Source organism: Protomyctophum bolini (assembly GCF_963924005.1).
Source record: "Protomyctophum bolini genome assembly, chromosome: 20".
NCBI lineage: Eukaryota > Metazoa > Chordata > Actinopteri > Myctophiformes > Myctophidae > Protomyctophum > Protomyctophum bolini.
The window spans coordinates 742,998-756,445 of NC_137881.1; the positions used below are offsets into that span (position 1 = coordinate 742,998).

At 44.2% G+C, this 13,448-nt stretch overlaps 1 protein-coding gene across 6 annotated transcripts in view; it reads right to left on the minus strand.

Moving 5' to 3' along the window:
- Window positions 1-13,448, minus strand: part of timeless (timeless circadian clock) — a 59,557-nt gene that overhangs the window by 31,349 nt on the left and 14,760 nt on the right. For all 6 annotated transcript variants that reach the window (XR_013965950.1, XR_013965951.1, XM_080791917.1 and 3 more), the window contains 5 exons: window positions 11,361-11,464; window positions 11,039-11,208; window positions 6,534-6,656; window positions 2,406-2,557; window positions 250-347 (listed from right to left, as the gene is read on the minus strand). Coding sequence is in view for 4 of the 6 variants with exons in the window: in XM_080791917.1 (XP_080648043.1) it covers window positions 250-347; window positions 2,406-2,557; window positions 6,534-6,656; window positions 11,039-11,208; window positions 11,361-11,464 (647 nt within the window). In the remaining 2 variants the exon portion in view is untranslated. The remainder of the gene's footprint in view (window positions 1-249; window positions 348-2,405; window positions 2,558-6,533; window positions 6,657-11,038; window positions 11,209-11,360; window positions 11,465-13,448) is intronic.

A 13,448-nucleotide genomic window follows, 5' to 3' on the forward strand; every position in this document is an offset into this window, starting at 1 on the left:
CCATAGAGTAATGGTTGAGACCAGAGCCATAGAGTAATGGTTGAGACGAAGCAGTGAAAGGTCCTGAAAGATGCATAACGTCAGTCTTACCCAATACCCAATCTTTGTGTTTTATGAACACACGGCTGCTGTACTTTACTTCATACTATGAGGTATCAATGTAGTAGAAAGTAGAAGAACTGCAGGTCAACGCCGCTCTCTTGTAAAGGGACACCTATGAACACTGTTCACGTGTAAAAGGGGCCTTACGTGGCAGGTTGGCGAACAGGATCTGCTTGAGGAGTTCCAGTTCTTCTTCAGGCTCCACGTCTGACGAGCCAAACACGTCTCCCTCTGGCCACACCTCCCTGGAGGACAGAGAGAGACACATGAGAGACAGCTCCCTGGAGGACAGAGAGACACATGAGAGACAGCTCCCTGGAGGACAGAGAGACACATGAGAGACAGCTCCCTGGAGGACAGAGAGAGACATGAGAGACAGCTCCCTGGAGGACAGAGAGAGACACATGAGAGACAGCTCCCTGGAGGACAGAGAGAGACATGAGAGACAGCTCCCTGGAGGACAGAGAGAGACATGAGAGACAGCTCCCTGGAGGACAGAGAGAGACACATGAGAGACAGCTCCCTGGAGGACAGAGAGAGACATGAGAGACAGCTCCCTGGAGGACAGAGAGACACATGAGAGACAGCTCCCTGGAGGACAGAGAGACACATGAGAGACAGCTCCCTGGAGGACAGAGAGACACATGAGAGACAGCTCCCTGGAGGACAGAGAGACACATGAGAGACAGCTCCCTGGAGGACAGAGAGAGACATGAGAGACAGCTCCCTGGAGGACAGAGAGACACATGAGAGACAGCTCCCTGGAGGACAGAGAGACACATGAGAGACAGCTCCCTGGAGGACAGAGAGAGACATGAGAGACACACCTCCCTGGAGGAGACACACCTCCCTGGAGGACAGAGGGCGATCGGGGTGTTAACAGATTCTTATTTACAAACGAGGCCTGGCCCAAGGTTAGGGTCACTCACCTAGAGGTTAGGGTTAGGGTTAAGGTTAGGGTCACTCACCTAGTAGCCTCGGTTAGGGTTAGGGTTAGGTCGGGGTCACTCACCTAGTAGCCTCGAAACCCAGACCCAGTCTGGGTCCGAGTTAGTGGTGGGGAAAAAATCGATTAGTCAATTAATCGCGATGCCATCATGGGCGATAATTCATCGATGCACAAATGTCAAACATCGATTATTTAATGTCTTTTTTTTACCGGAGCAAAAGGGCGGAACTAATCTGCGACTGCGCTGCGTCGTCGTACCGATAGGGTTGTCTTGACTGCATCTCTGGATGTCAGTGGGCAATATCTGGTCTTGTACACGTTGTGAGTTGTATGGAGTTCCCGTGTCCCCTCAACATCATAGAATCCAAAATGTTGCCATACACTTGTAAAATACTTTAAACCAAATGCTCCTTAATGTGTGCAAACAAACAGAAAGGTGCAACATAATAGTCTCAATAACTACCCCAAAGCTTCCTTAATGACACTTCAATAACTGAAAATTCATCCCTGAATAAGGAAACAAAGAAAAGCACCTTTTTAGTCCTAACAAAGAATAAAGGCAATTTGACAGAGTGCTGCTGACCTCAACCCAAATCCTGCCCATGTATTTCTATGTCATTATTAATATATATTTATTGTATGCTTGTACAATTTTTTTTTTTTTTTAAAGAAAGCTGCTTATTGCTGTTCTGTATTTGGCCACGGACACCCATCTGAAAATATTTTCTTCTATGGACCCCCAGAAGCAAAGATTTGAGTTAAAAACGTGCACTGTGAAAGAATATATATATTCATAATCATTAGAAAGCACTTTGTTTATTAGTCACACAGTGACTGAGTGATTAACAGTGAGTGATGAATCAGGATTAATCGGGATTAATCGAATCGTGACCCTCGGAAACGATGAGTAATCGCATCGCCAGGTACCTGGCGATATCCGCCACTAGTCCGAGTCCACTTCAATTCAGCATACAGTAGCGCTCGGTTAGTATCTCACCTAGAGGCCCTCAGGAGCCCCAAAAACCCAGGGTCAGGGCCAGGGTTAGCGGCCCAGGGTTAGGGGCCCAGGGTCAGGCCCAGGGTTAGGGGCCCAGGGTTAGGGGCCCAGGGTTAGGGGCCCAGGGTCAGGCCCAGGGTTAGGGGGCCAGGGTTAGGGGCCCAGGGTTAGGGGCCCAGGGTCAGGGGCCCAGGGTCAGGGGCCCAGGGTTAGGGGCCCAGGGTTAGGGGCCCAGGGTCAGGCCCAGGGTTAGGGGCCCAGGGTTAGGGGCCCAGGGTTAGGGGCCCAGGGTTAGGGGCCCAGGGTCAGGCCCAGGGTTAGGGGCCCAGGGTTAGGGGCCCAGGGTCAGGGTCTCACCTTGCGGCCCTCAGCAGCCCCAGGGCCTCGGGCCCCAGTCGGGCCCTCAGAGAGTCCTGCAGGCGGACCATGGCGTCGGTACGCTGCTCCTCCAGTGGGGTCTCTGACGTGGGGTCAAAGGGCACGATGCTCTCCACCAGACCGCCCGACAACTGGAGAGAAACATAATGAATGGTGCATTTATTAGGGCTGACCTTCCATCACGTTTATGATGATCGACACTTCGAAATAAATTTGTTTTGATCGTCGACTCTTCGAAACGCAATGCGAGGTGAGGTGCGATGCGATGCGAGCAGTGACTCACAATTAATTTGGCTTAAACAACGATATAGCAGAGAGAAACGCATGCAGTGAGCCTTGGATTGGTCTAATTTATTTTAAACGATAAGCAACAATTGTTGCTTTCGCCCAATTGTAGCAGCCTTCATGAAAGCAGTGACGCACAAATAATTAGGCTTACAATAAAACATCCGACCGTAACAAGTAAACATAAAAAAAAACATTACCTCTCAAATAAAAATATATATAATCCAGAAATTGTAAACGAAAGGCATTTTGCTTCTCTTCAGATTGAAACTCAGATGTGAAAACACGTTGAGAGAAGTAATGCCTCTGTTCATATTTTCTGTATAGTGTTGCACTGATACTATTGTGTTTAATAACTCAATTTCTCCTTTGCTCCGCGAGCCGCATGCGTGGCGCCTCGCGATTGCTGCTGTGAGTTTGATTGATTGAAATATGTATTAACAGTTTGCAGAATTACAGTAGGCTACAGATGAACCATCCAGATTTATCGCATGCACCTAAAAACATAATGATGACAATTAGCCACGTGTCTAACCTTACATTAGCCATGGGGTATTATGTTTCGCCTCCAAAGCACGTTTCGTTTATTATAATACTTGTTCCAAGTGATTTTTCAAACTCGTCGTGGACTTTTTTCTTGTCACATATTTGACACACTACTTGTTCTTTGTTGTCTTGGCATATTCTAAAATGCAACCACACTTTAGATTTATTTAGTGGTGGCATGACTGCAGGCTGCAGCTGTTCTGTGTGTTGACTTCCTTGTTGTTACCACGAGTGAGGGGGAGAGGGGAGGCGGCGTTGCGAGGTGCTGCGAGGCGCGAGCATGGCTCGCGGACCAAAAGCGGCCGCTTTTTTTTTAATGACTATTCGATTCAAAATTTCAAAATCGATTCCCTTGCGTATCGATTGAACATTGATTAATCGACACGTTTATAGAGAGCTTCTATTTATACAGTGAAGGACACGCTGCAGTGGGTTGGACATCAGCTCCATCGGATTATACTGCAGGAGAAGTGGCTAGCGTGGAGTAGTGTGAGGTAGGACATTATACTGCAGGAGAAGTGGCTAGCGTGGAGTAGTGTGAGGTAGTAGTGAGGTAGTAGCAGTAGTGAGGTAGTAGTGAGGTAGTAGCAGTAGTGAGGTAGTAGTGAGGTAGTAGTGAGGAGTAGTGTGAGGTAGGACATTCACTTCTAGTTGACTAGTTGACTAGGCAACGACTATTTACCTGGCATCGAAATTTAAGAAAAAGTATTCTGAAAGAATATATATTCAAAGATTTGTGCCCGCATTTTCACAATTTAAAAAAATATAGCAGATCTACAAGCTCATAGCGCGCCACCGAGTGGCGTGCTATGAGCTTGTAGATCTGCTATTTTTCAATAGCAGATAAATGTCATCAGATGGTGGTTCCGTGGCTCAAATGGGTCTGAGAGGCTAAATGTCATCAGATGGTGGTCCGTGGCTCAGATGGGTCTGAGAGGCTAAAGTGTGCCATCTAGTGGCCGAGCGGTGTCACTGCATCTGTAAACTGGCTAACAGATGTTAAGTCTCTCATCTCTTGCCTTGTTTTCAACTTTCTAATAAAAACAGTTTTTACTGCAGAGAAAGGTATAAAAAGCTGCCAACTGTCGTCTGTGTGATGTGGGACACATTTACTGTTGGCAGAGACTTGGCCCCCACACGCTAACACATGCTTCACAGATGGTTTCAGAGAAGAAAGACAGAATGACAGAAAGAAAGAAAGAAGACAGCCAGCCTGTGGTTTGTTTCGCTGTGGGGTCCTCAGCATTAGTCTAGGACCTGGCTAAGATATGTATGCAACTATGCACTTCATTTAGGAGAGAATATCTCGCCATAATGGTAGGGTGGAACCTAGCTGCTATTTGACGTCAAACTCACCAACATTGCAGCTGTACGAGAAGCTTGAATGATCCTCTTTCTATCTGCAATGTGTTCGTTTCATAAAAGTCCACTGTAGACGTGTCATGAGCTACTTCCTGTCAAGAAATTCCTTGCCGGTTTGGAAGCGCTCGTTTTGAGTAAAGCAACGTCCTGCTGCCTCCTGCATTATGTGCGGATGGACAGTGAGTGATATCCAACGAGCACTCTAGTTCTGTGAATGACCTGACAGCCTTTAAACATAGGAAACAATGTATCTCTAGTTCTGTGAATGACCTGACAGCCTTTAAACATAGGAAACAATGCATCTCTAGTTCTGTGAATGACCTGACAGCCTTTAAACATAGGAAACAATGTATCTCTAGTTCTGTGAATGACCTGACAGCCTTTAAACATAGGAAACAATGTATCTCTAGTTCTGTGAATTACCTGACAGCCTTTAAACATAGGAAACAATGTATATCTAGTTCTGTGAATGACCTGACAGCCTTTAAACATAGGAAACAATGTATCTCTAGTTCTGTGAATTACCTGACAGCCTTTAAACATAGGAAACAATGTATCTCTAGTTCTGTGAATGACCTGACAGCCTTTAAACATAGGAAACAATGTATCTCTAGTTCTGTGAATGACCTGACAGCCTTTAAACATAGGAAACAATGTATCTCTAGTTCTGTGAATGACCTGACAGCCTTTAAACATAGGAAACAATGCATCGGTACTAGAGCTGGGACTCGATTAATTTTTTTTATCTAATTAATCAGAGGCTTTGTAGTTAATGAATCTAGATTAATCACATTTTAATCGCATATCAATATTCAACCTGAGAACAGAGAGAAACCTTTTTTTTTATGTTTTTTGGTATCCCAGTGAATCAATGAATAGTGACTACAGGATACCACTCATTTTCAACATTTTACTGTCATTAATATACCTGTTGTGGAAATAATAATAAAAAGTCACTCCATTCTGTGTTGCCTAGAACTGGAGGTCTGAAAAAAATCTGTAACAGTAACAAGTACATCTCAGTGACATCACAAAGCTGTACTTACTTCATATTGTTACTGTTTTTTGTCAGACCTCCAGTTCTAGGCAACACAAAATGGGGTGATTTTTTATTATTTCCAGTTTTCAGTACTATAGAAAAGCGCCCAGTGAGAAACGTTCCGCGGTGAAAGAAAAGGTGCGATTAATTTATCTGTAGTTAATCGCGATAAATTTTTCTGTAGTTAATTAATCTAAATTAATCGCAATTAGTCCCGGCCCTAATCGGTACACATCTCTAGTTCTGTGAATGACCTGAAATCCTCAAATCCTCATTAGTTTTCATCAAAGACTGAGTGCCTTGGAAGCCTTTTCTTTGCAAGTCTGCAGTCTACACCTTTTGGGAATTAAACAGTACTACTTTACCTGTAACCCTGTGGCCCTCAGCTAGTCACAGACTCACAGTGAGTTACCTGGAAGCCTGTGGCCCTCAGCTAGTCACAGTGAGTTACCTGGAAGCCTGTGGCCCTCAGCTAGTCACAGTGAGTTACCTGGAAGCCTGTGGCCCTCAGCTAGTCACAATGAGTTACCTGGAAGCCTGTGGCCCTCAGCCTGTGGCCCTCAGCTAGTCACAATGAGTTACCTGGAAGCCTGTGGCCCTCAGCTAGTCTCAGTGAGTTACCTGGAAGCCTGTGGCCCTCAGCCTGTGGCCCTCAGCCTGTGGCCCTCAGCTAGTCACAATGAGTTACCTGGAAGCCTGTGGCCCTCAGCCTGTGGCCCTCAGCTAGTCACAATGAGTTACCTGGAAGCCTGTGGCCCTCAGCCTGTGGCCCTCAGCCTGTGGCCCTCAGCTAGTCACAATGAGTTACCTGGAAGCCTGTGGCCCTCAGCCTGTGGCCCTCAGCCTGTGGCCCTCAGCTAGTCACAATGAGTTACCTGGAAGCCTGTGGCCCTCAGCTCCTCGGCCAGGGTCTTCCAGATCTCCTCCAGAGCTTCTGGAGTCGGAGGCTCTGAGCTGGACTTCTTCTTGTTCGCCCTTCTCCGCTTCACCTTCTTCTTCTGAGAGAGAGAGAGAGAGAGAGAGAGAGAGAGAGAGAGAGAGAGACAGAGAGTTCAATTCAGTTCAGAGTGTGCTGATGAAAACAGTAAACTACCCATATGCCTAGTTCCTATGCATGCTGTATCGATACATATCGATTATTTTAAATAATCGATATGTATCGATACAGACATCGGTTCATTCACTGTGTATCGGATACAATTGACGGGTGAAATCTCGATGCATCGTTCGCGGATTGCTTGCATCGGTAACATCCATGGTTCACCGGTTTTTTCATGTTGTATTTCACCCTATTCTGTGTTTATCAGAAAAGGAAGAAAAAAAGGTCTCTCTAACATTCAGTGAACAGAAGCTACCGTCCGACGGTGCAGAGTAGACACGTTGAGACAACAAACAGACTATGAAGTAGGGCTGACCCAAAAAAATCGATTAATCGACGTTCAATCGATACGCACGGGAATCGATTTTTACATTTTGAATCGAATAGTCATTAAAAAAAAACGCTTTTGGTCCGCGAGACGGCCCCATTTGGTCCGCGAGCCATGCTTGCGCCTCGCAACGCCTCCTCTTTCCCCGTGTTAACAACAAGGAAGTCAACTGACTGCAGCTGCAGTCCCAGGAGCCAGGAAAAATAAATCTAAAGTGTGGTTGCATTTTAAAATACCCTATTTGAATAAAGGTTGTAGGCTACACGAGAGTGAAAATGACCGCTGGGGAAATCCCTAATTGAGAGTGTAGGCAAGCGCACCACAGCTCAGTGGACATTAAATATAGGCTACCATGTTTGATAAGTCATATAAAAACATTACTTACACGAAAATGAAAATATAAACTTCACAGATTATAGATCACTTGGAATTATAACAATCTGTTGAGTATTGCCTGAATAATGCCACTATAAAATCCCAACTTTTATCGATGCGCCATTGCGCTGAGAACCTTGTGGAGCCTGGCGGTGTACATTATACTTGTGAGGACCTGCTTGGATTCACATGGTGAGTGCGCTCAGTGCGCGCACCGAAAATTCAAAGATCTGCACTCTCATGCGCTGCGTTGTGCATATTGGCTGAGTATAATGGCACGAATTAAACTAGGCCTATAGATTTATTTTGGCGATGCGGAGAATTGATTTTGCCGTTGCCAGCGATATCTTTTTTATTTCTTGTCTGAAGACTGACCTGTTCCATCACTGTGAACTCCCATGCAGCAGAGCAGCTCCTACAGACCCAGACCAAAACACCTTTTCTCTTTGGCATTTAATTGCACCTGATCGTATTATTGTAATTATGTAGCCTATACTATTTGCCTGTGTTTTTTCTTTTAATTATGCTTTTTTTTTGTGCGCCGATGGTGATGCTCCACTTGTTTCAGCCTGTAGGCCTACAGCACTTTGGTCAGCTTTTATTGTTTTAAATGTGCTATATAAATAAAGTTTGATTTAGGCCTATATTGGAGCAGGTGCTGGCAAATAACTAATTACTGTAAAGCCATGCAGTGAAGTTGCGCAAATGTCAACTCAATTAGCAAGCGGAGCTGCTCTCATGCACTCTGCACTGCAGTCTGCAGATCTCTTCTTAAAGTTGACTTATTATGGTTTACTTTCAACCATAAACCATAATATGATTGACAAACCTTGGATTATAATTCTTCATCGACCAACAGCGCATGCAGCATGACTATCAGGTAATTTAACTATGTGGGATTTCTCCATCGGCATCAAATGTCGATAAAAAATGGGATTTCACTTGTGGCATTATTCAAGCAATACTCCGATTGTTATAATTCCAAGTGATCTATAATCTGTGAAGTTTATATATTTTTTCCCATACGCACACTCACAGTCACATTAACTTTATGATCAATCAAATCAACCGTGGTTGATTTTATTTCTGACAAGTGTCTTGAAGAGTTCATTCATGTTACCGTTCGTTTACAATTGACAGAGGAGTTTGGATTATATATATTTTTATTTAATGGAGAGGTAATGCCTGTTTCAGGCAGTTGACTTGTTACGGTCGGATGTTTTATTAAGCCTAATTATTTGTGCGTCACTGCTTTCATGAAGGCTGCAAGAGTTGTTGCTTATTGTTTAAAATAAATGAGACCAATCCAAGCATGCCTTTCTCTCCGCTATATCGTTGTTTAAGCCATAGAGTCACTGCTCGCATCGCGCGCCTCGCTCGGCTCATTTATATTCTGCAGCACGCCTAAAATTGCAGATCCACAAGCTCACAGCGCGTGGATGCGACACGTGGATGCGACTCGTTGTGAGCTTGTAGACCTGCATCTGCTATGTATTTCAAACGTTTTGGCTATAATAATAATTGCATAATGCTGGATTATATTCATATTAGAATAATGCAGGCCAGGGTCTTCAATGTTTTTCAGTTCAAGCCAAGGACCCCTTAGCTGAGAGTGAGAGAGAGATCAAGCAGGGACCCCCACTATACATAGGCTATTATATTATAAAACTGTTTAAACTGATTAAACTAGACATAGGCTTGTTTGACAGCACTACCAGTGTGTGTGTGTGTGTGTGCGTGTGTGTGTGTGTGTGTGTGTGTGTGTGTGTGTGTGTGTGTGTGTGTGTGTGTGTGTGTGTGTGTTTCTGTTCTATTTATATGTTAGTAACATTAATCAATGGACGATATTGAATCTCTTAAACACTCCATACTCAACCTCAAATTGACCGTTGAGGTATACAGTATATATAATTATATACTATATGATTAGTAATCTAACAATTCCACAGTTACCAGCAGAGAGCAGCATAGTGCTGCCAACGAATATTCTATATCCGAATATATTTTCGAATCAAAAAAATGAATGAATAACCGAATATATAAAATTAAGGTTCGAATAAAAAATAATAAAAAATATTTTTTAGTTATTATTATTATTAGTTTTCGCGAGACGGTGCCATGGGTAAGCGACGCGATGTAGATTAGTTATATTTGCCACGCGACACGGGCATACATTGAAGAATAAATCAGCTGCCTCGTACTCTATTCGAGGCGCTATTCCTAAACGCAGACTACGCAGCGCAGCCTGCGTAGTGAGCACAGGGCGGGCGGGGCCGCGGGAGCCTTTTACGTTCTTTGCGCAGTGGGTGTACGCTGCTCAGAAGGGTGAAATATTCCGTCAACAGCGTATCTAGTGATCAGAATCTGGCTGGTTGCTTCGGTGTTGTTTCGGACAGACGGGAGAGTATATTTTTAGACAACACACAGATCTATCACTCATCAATCTTCAATCATGAAGCGACTTTATCCTTCAGGAAATTATGAAAAGATAAATAAAATGCGTAAGGATGAAATGTGGTGCCGGGTCCGGCAGCAGCAGCAATGCAGTGTTCTGTTCTGTGACTTAATACTGCCTCCGTGCCTCGTTTTGATAAGGCTGTGTGGTAGGATTGCTCATTTAAGAAAAATGTCAGTGAAGTTTTACTGGAGAAGGGAGAATGCATGCGTTGTGTTCCAACTCGATTTCCAGCAGCACCAATGCGCGGAGAGAGAGAGTTGCGCCGGCAATGCGATCTTAAATGATATGTCTCAGGTTGTATTGGTGTAAATATAATTATCAATAAATCCGAATGGCTCGAATTGAAATCCGAAATCCGAATGGCTCGAGTTGCTCGAATCGACTTGGGTTTTTAAAACGAATATCCGAATCCAATTTTTGGACAATTACGGCAGCACTAGAGCAGCAGACCCTTTGTTTGTACTTACAGAGTTCTATAAGGTGGGTTGTTTGAGATGCAGAGCTATAATACTAACCTGCAGTAACAATACATTGCTTTGAATTTAAATGTAATGCATTTTTACAAATTGGGAAATTAACAGAGCTTTGATATAAATCCTTTCTACTGTGTTGAATCGCCATCATATCGCATCAAATCGCATCGAATCGCATCGCATCGTGAAGAGGGGTGAATCGCATCGTGAAGAGGGGTGAATCGCATCGCATCGTGAAGAGGGGTGAATCGCATCGTGAAGAGGGGTGAATCGCATCGTGAAGAGGGGTGAATCGCATCGCATCGTGAAGAGGGGTGAATCGCATCGTTCAGAGGGGTGAATCGCATCGTGAAGAGGGGTGAATCGCATCGTGAAGAGGGGTGAATCGCATCGTGAAGAGGGGTGAATCGCATCGTGAAGAGGGGTGAATCGCATCGCATCGTGAAGAGGGGTGAATCGCATCGCATCGTGAAGAGGGGTGAATCGCATCGCATCGTTAGTATCGCCAGGAGATTCCATCCATCGCTAAAGTATGGTATCGTTGGCAGTGCACCGAGATGTGTATCAACTGGGCCTCGGTGATGAGATTCACATGCCTAGTAAAGGACACGTGTGTTGACTCCACCAGGTCAGGTGTAGTAACTTACCTGCACCACCAGGTTGTTCCGTCCTTTACAGAAGCGCTCCAGCATGCGTAGGAACAGGTGTGTGGACTCCACCAGGTCCACCAGGAAGGAGCGAGGCTGTTTGGTGGAGTCAAACTTCCTGAGTAACGTCAGGAAGATCTCCCTGTACTCCATCAGGTAGAATATGTTACCTAGAGAGCGCGCGCACACACACACACACACACACACACACACACACACACACGTTGTTCCAGGGACCCCCCCAAAGATTTGAGTTACAGACAGACAGACAGACAGACAGACAGACAGACAGACAGACAGACAGACAGACAGACAGACATACTCTTGATGACGTTGGAGCTCAGGCGGATGGTCGGGTCGGTCGAGCGGTCCATCTCGTTCACCGTCAACAGCAGCTCCTGGTACGCCTTCAGAGCCAGGTGCATTCTGGGAGGGTTAAAAGGTCATGTAAAAACCTCTTATCTCCATATTGGATATATATTAATATATATATATATCTATATCTCCATTATTGTAACGCCTTGTGTTTGTTTCCGTAAATCATAGCACGTGATCACACCACAGCGTCACACAAAAGCATCAAAAGTAGCAGATCTACAAGCTGGAGACGCGGCGTGAAGCCACACCTTTTGAGCTTGTAGATCTGCTACTTTTGAACCTGAATCCTGAAATGTAACACTTTTGGACATCATGAGGTTTATAATCCAACTATATACCTTTGGATCAACAGAATACATCTTTACACAAACAACAAAGCAGACCCGGTCCCTTGAATAGGACCATGAGAACACATTTACAACACTAATGTTAACCCGGTCCCTTGAATAGGACCATGAGAATACATTTACAACACTAATGTTAACCCGGTCCCTTGAATAGGACCATGAGAATACATTTACAACACTAATGTTAACCCGGTCCCTTGAATAGGACCATGAGAATACATTTACAACACTAATGTTAACCCGGTCCCTTGAATAGGACCATGAGAATACATTTACAACACTAATGTTAACCCGGTCCCTTGAATAGGACCATGAGAACACATTTACAACACTAATGTTAACCCGGTCCCTTGAATAGGACCATGAGAACACATTTACAACACTAATGTTAACCCGGTCCCTTGAATAGGACCATGAGAATACATTTACAACACTAATGTTAACCCGGTCCCTTGAATAGGACCATGAGAACACATTTACAACACTAATGTTAACCCGGTCCCTTGAATAGGACCATGAGAACACATTTACAACACTAATGTTAACCCGGTCCCTTGAATAGGACCATGAGAACACATTTACAACACTAATGTTAACCCGGTCCCTTGAATAGGACCATGAGAACACATTTACAACACTAATGTTAACCCGGTCCCTTGAATAGGACCATGAGAATACATTTACAACACTAATGTTAACCCGGTCCCTTGAATAGGACCATGAGAATACATTTACAACACTAATGTTAACCCGGTCCCTTGAATAGGACCATGAGAATACATTTACAACACTAATGTTAACCCGGTCCCTTGAATAGGACCATGAGAACACATTTACAACACTAATGTTAACCCGGTCCCTTGAATAGGACCATGAGAACACATTTACAACACTAATGTTAACCCGGTCGCTTGAATAGGACCATGAGAATACATTTACAACACTAATGTTAACCCGGTCCCTTGAATAGGACCATGAGAATACATTTACAACACTAATGTTAACCCGGTCCCTTGAATAGGACCATGAGAACACATTTACAACACTAATGTTAACCCGGTCCCTTGAATAGGACCATGAGAATACATTTACAACACTAATGTTAACCCGGTCCCTTGAATAGGACCATGAGAATACATTTACAACACTAATGTTAACCCGGTCCCTTGAATAGGACCATGAGAATACATTTACAACACTAATGTTAACCCGGTCCCTTAAATAGGACCATGAGAATACATTTACAACACTAATGTTAACCCGGTCCCTTGAATAGGACCATGAGAATACATTTACAACACTAATGTTAACCCGGTCCCTTGAATAGGACCATGAGAATACATTTACAACACTAATGTTAACCCGGTCCCTTGAATAGGACCATGAGAATACATTTACAACACTAATGTTAACCCGGTCCCTTGAATAGGACCATGAGAACACATTTACAACACTAATGTTAACCCGGTCCCTTGAATAGGACCATGAGAATACATTTACAACACTAATGTTAACCCGGTCCCTTGAATAGGACCATGAGAACACATTTACAACACTAATGTTAACCCGGTCCCTTGAATAGGACCATGAGAATACATTTACAACACTAATGTTAACCCGGTCCCTTGAATAGGACCATGAGAATACATTTACAACACTAATGTTAACCCGGTCCCTTGAATAGG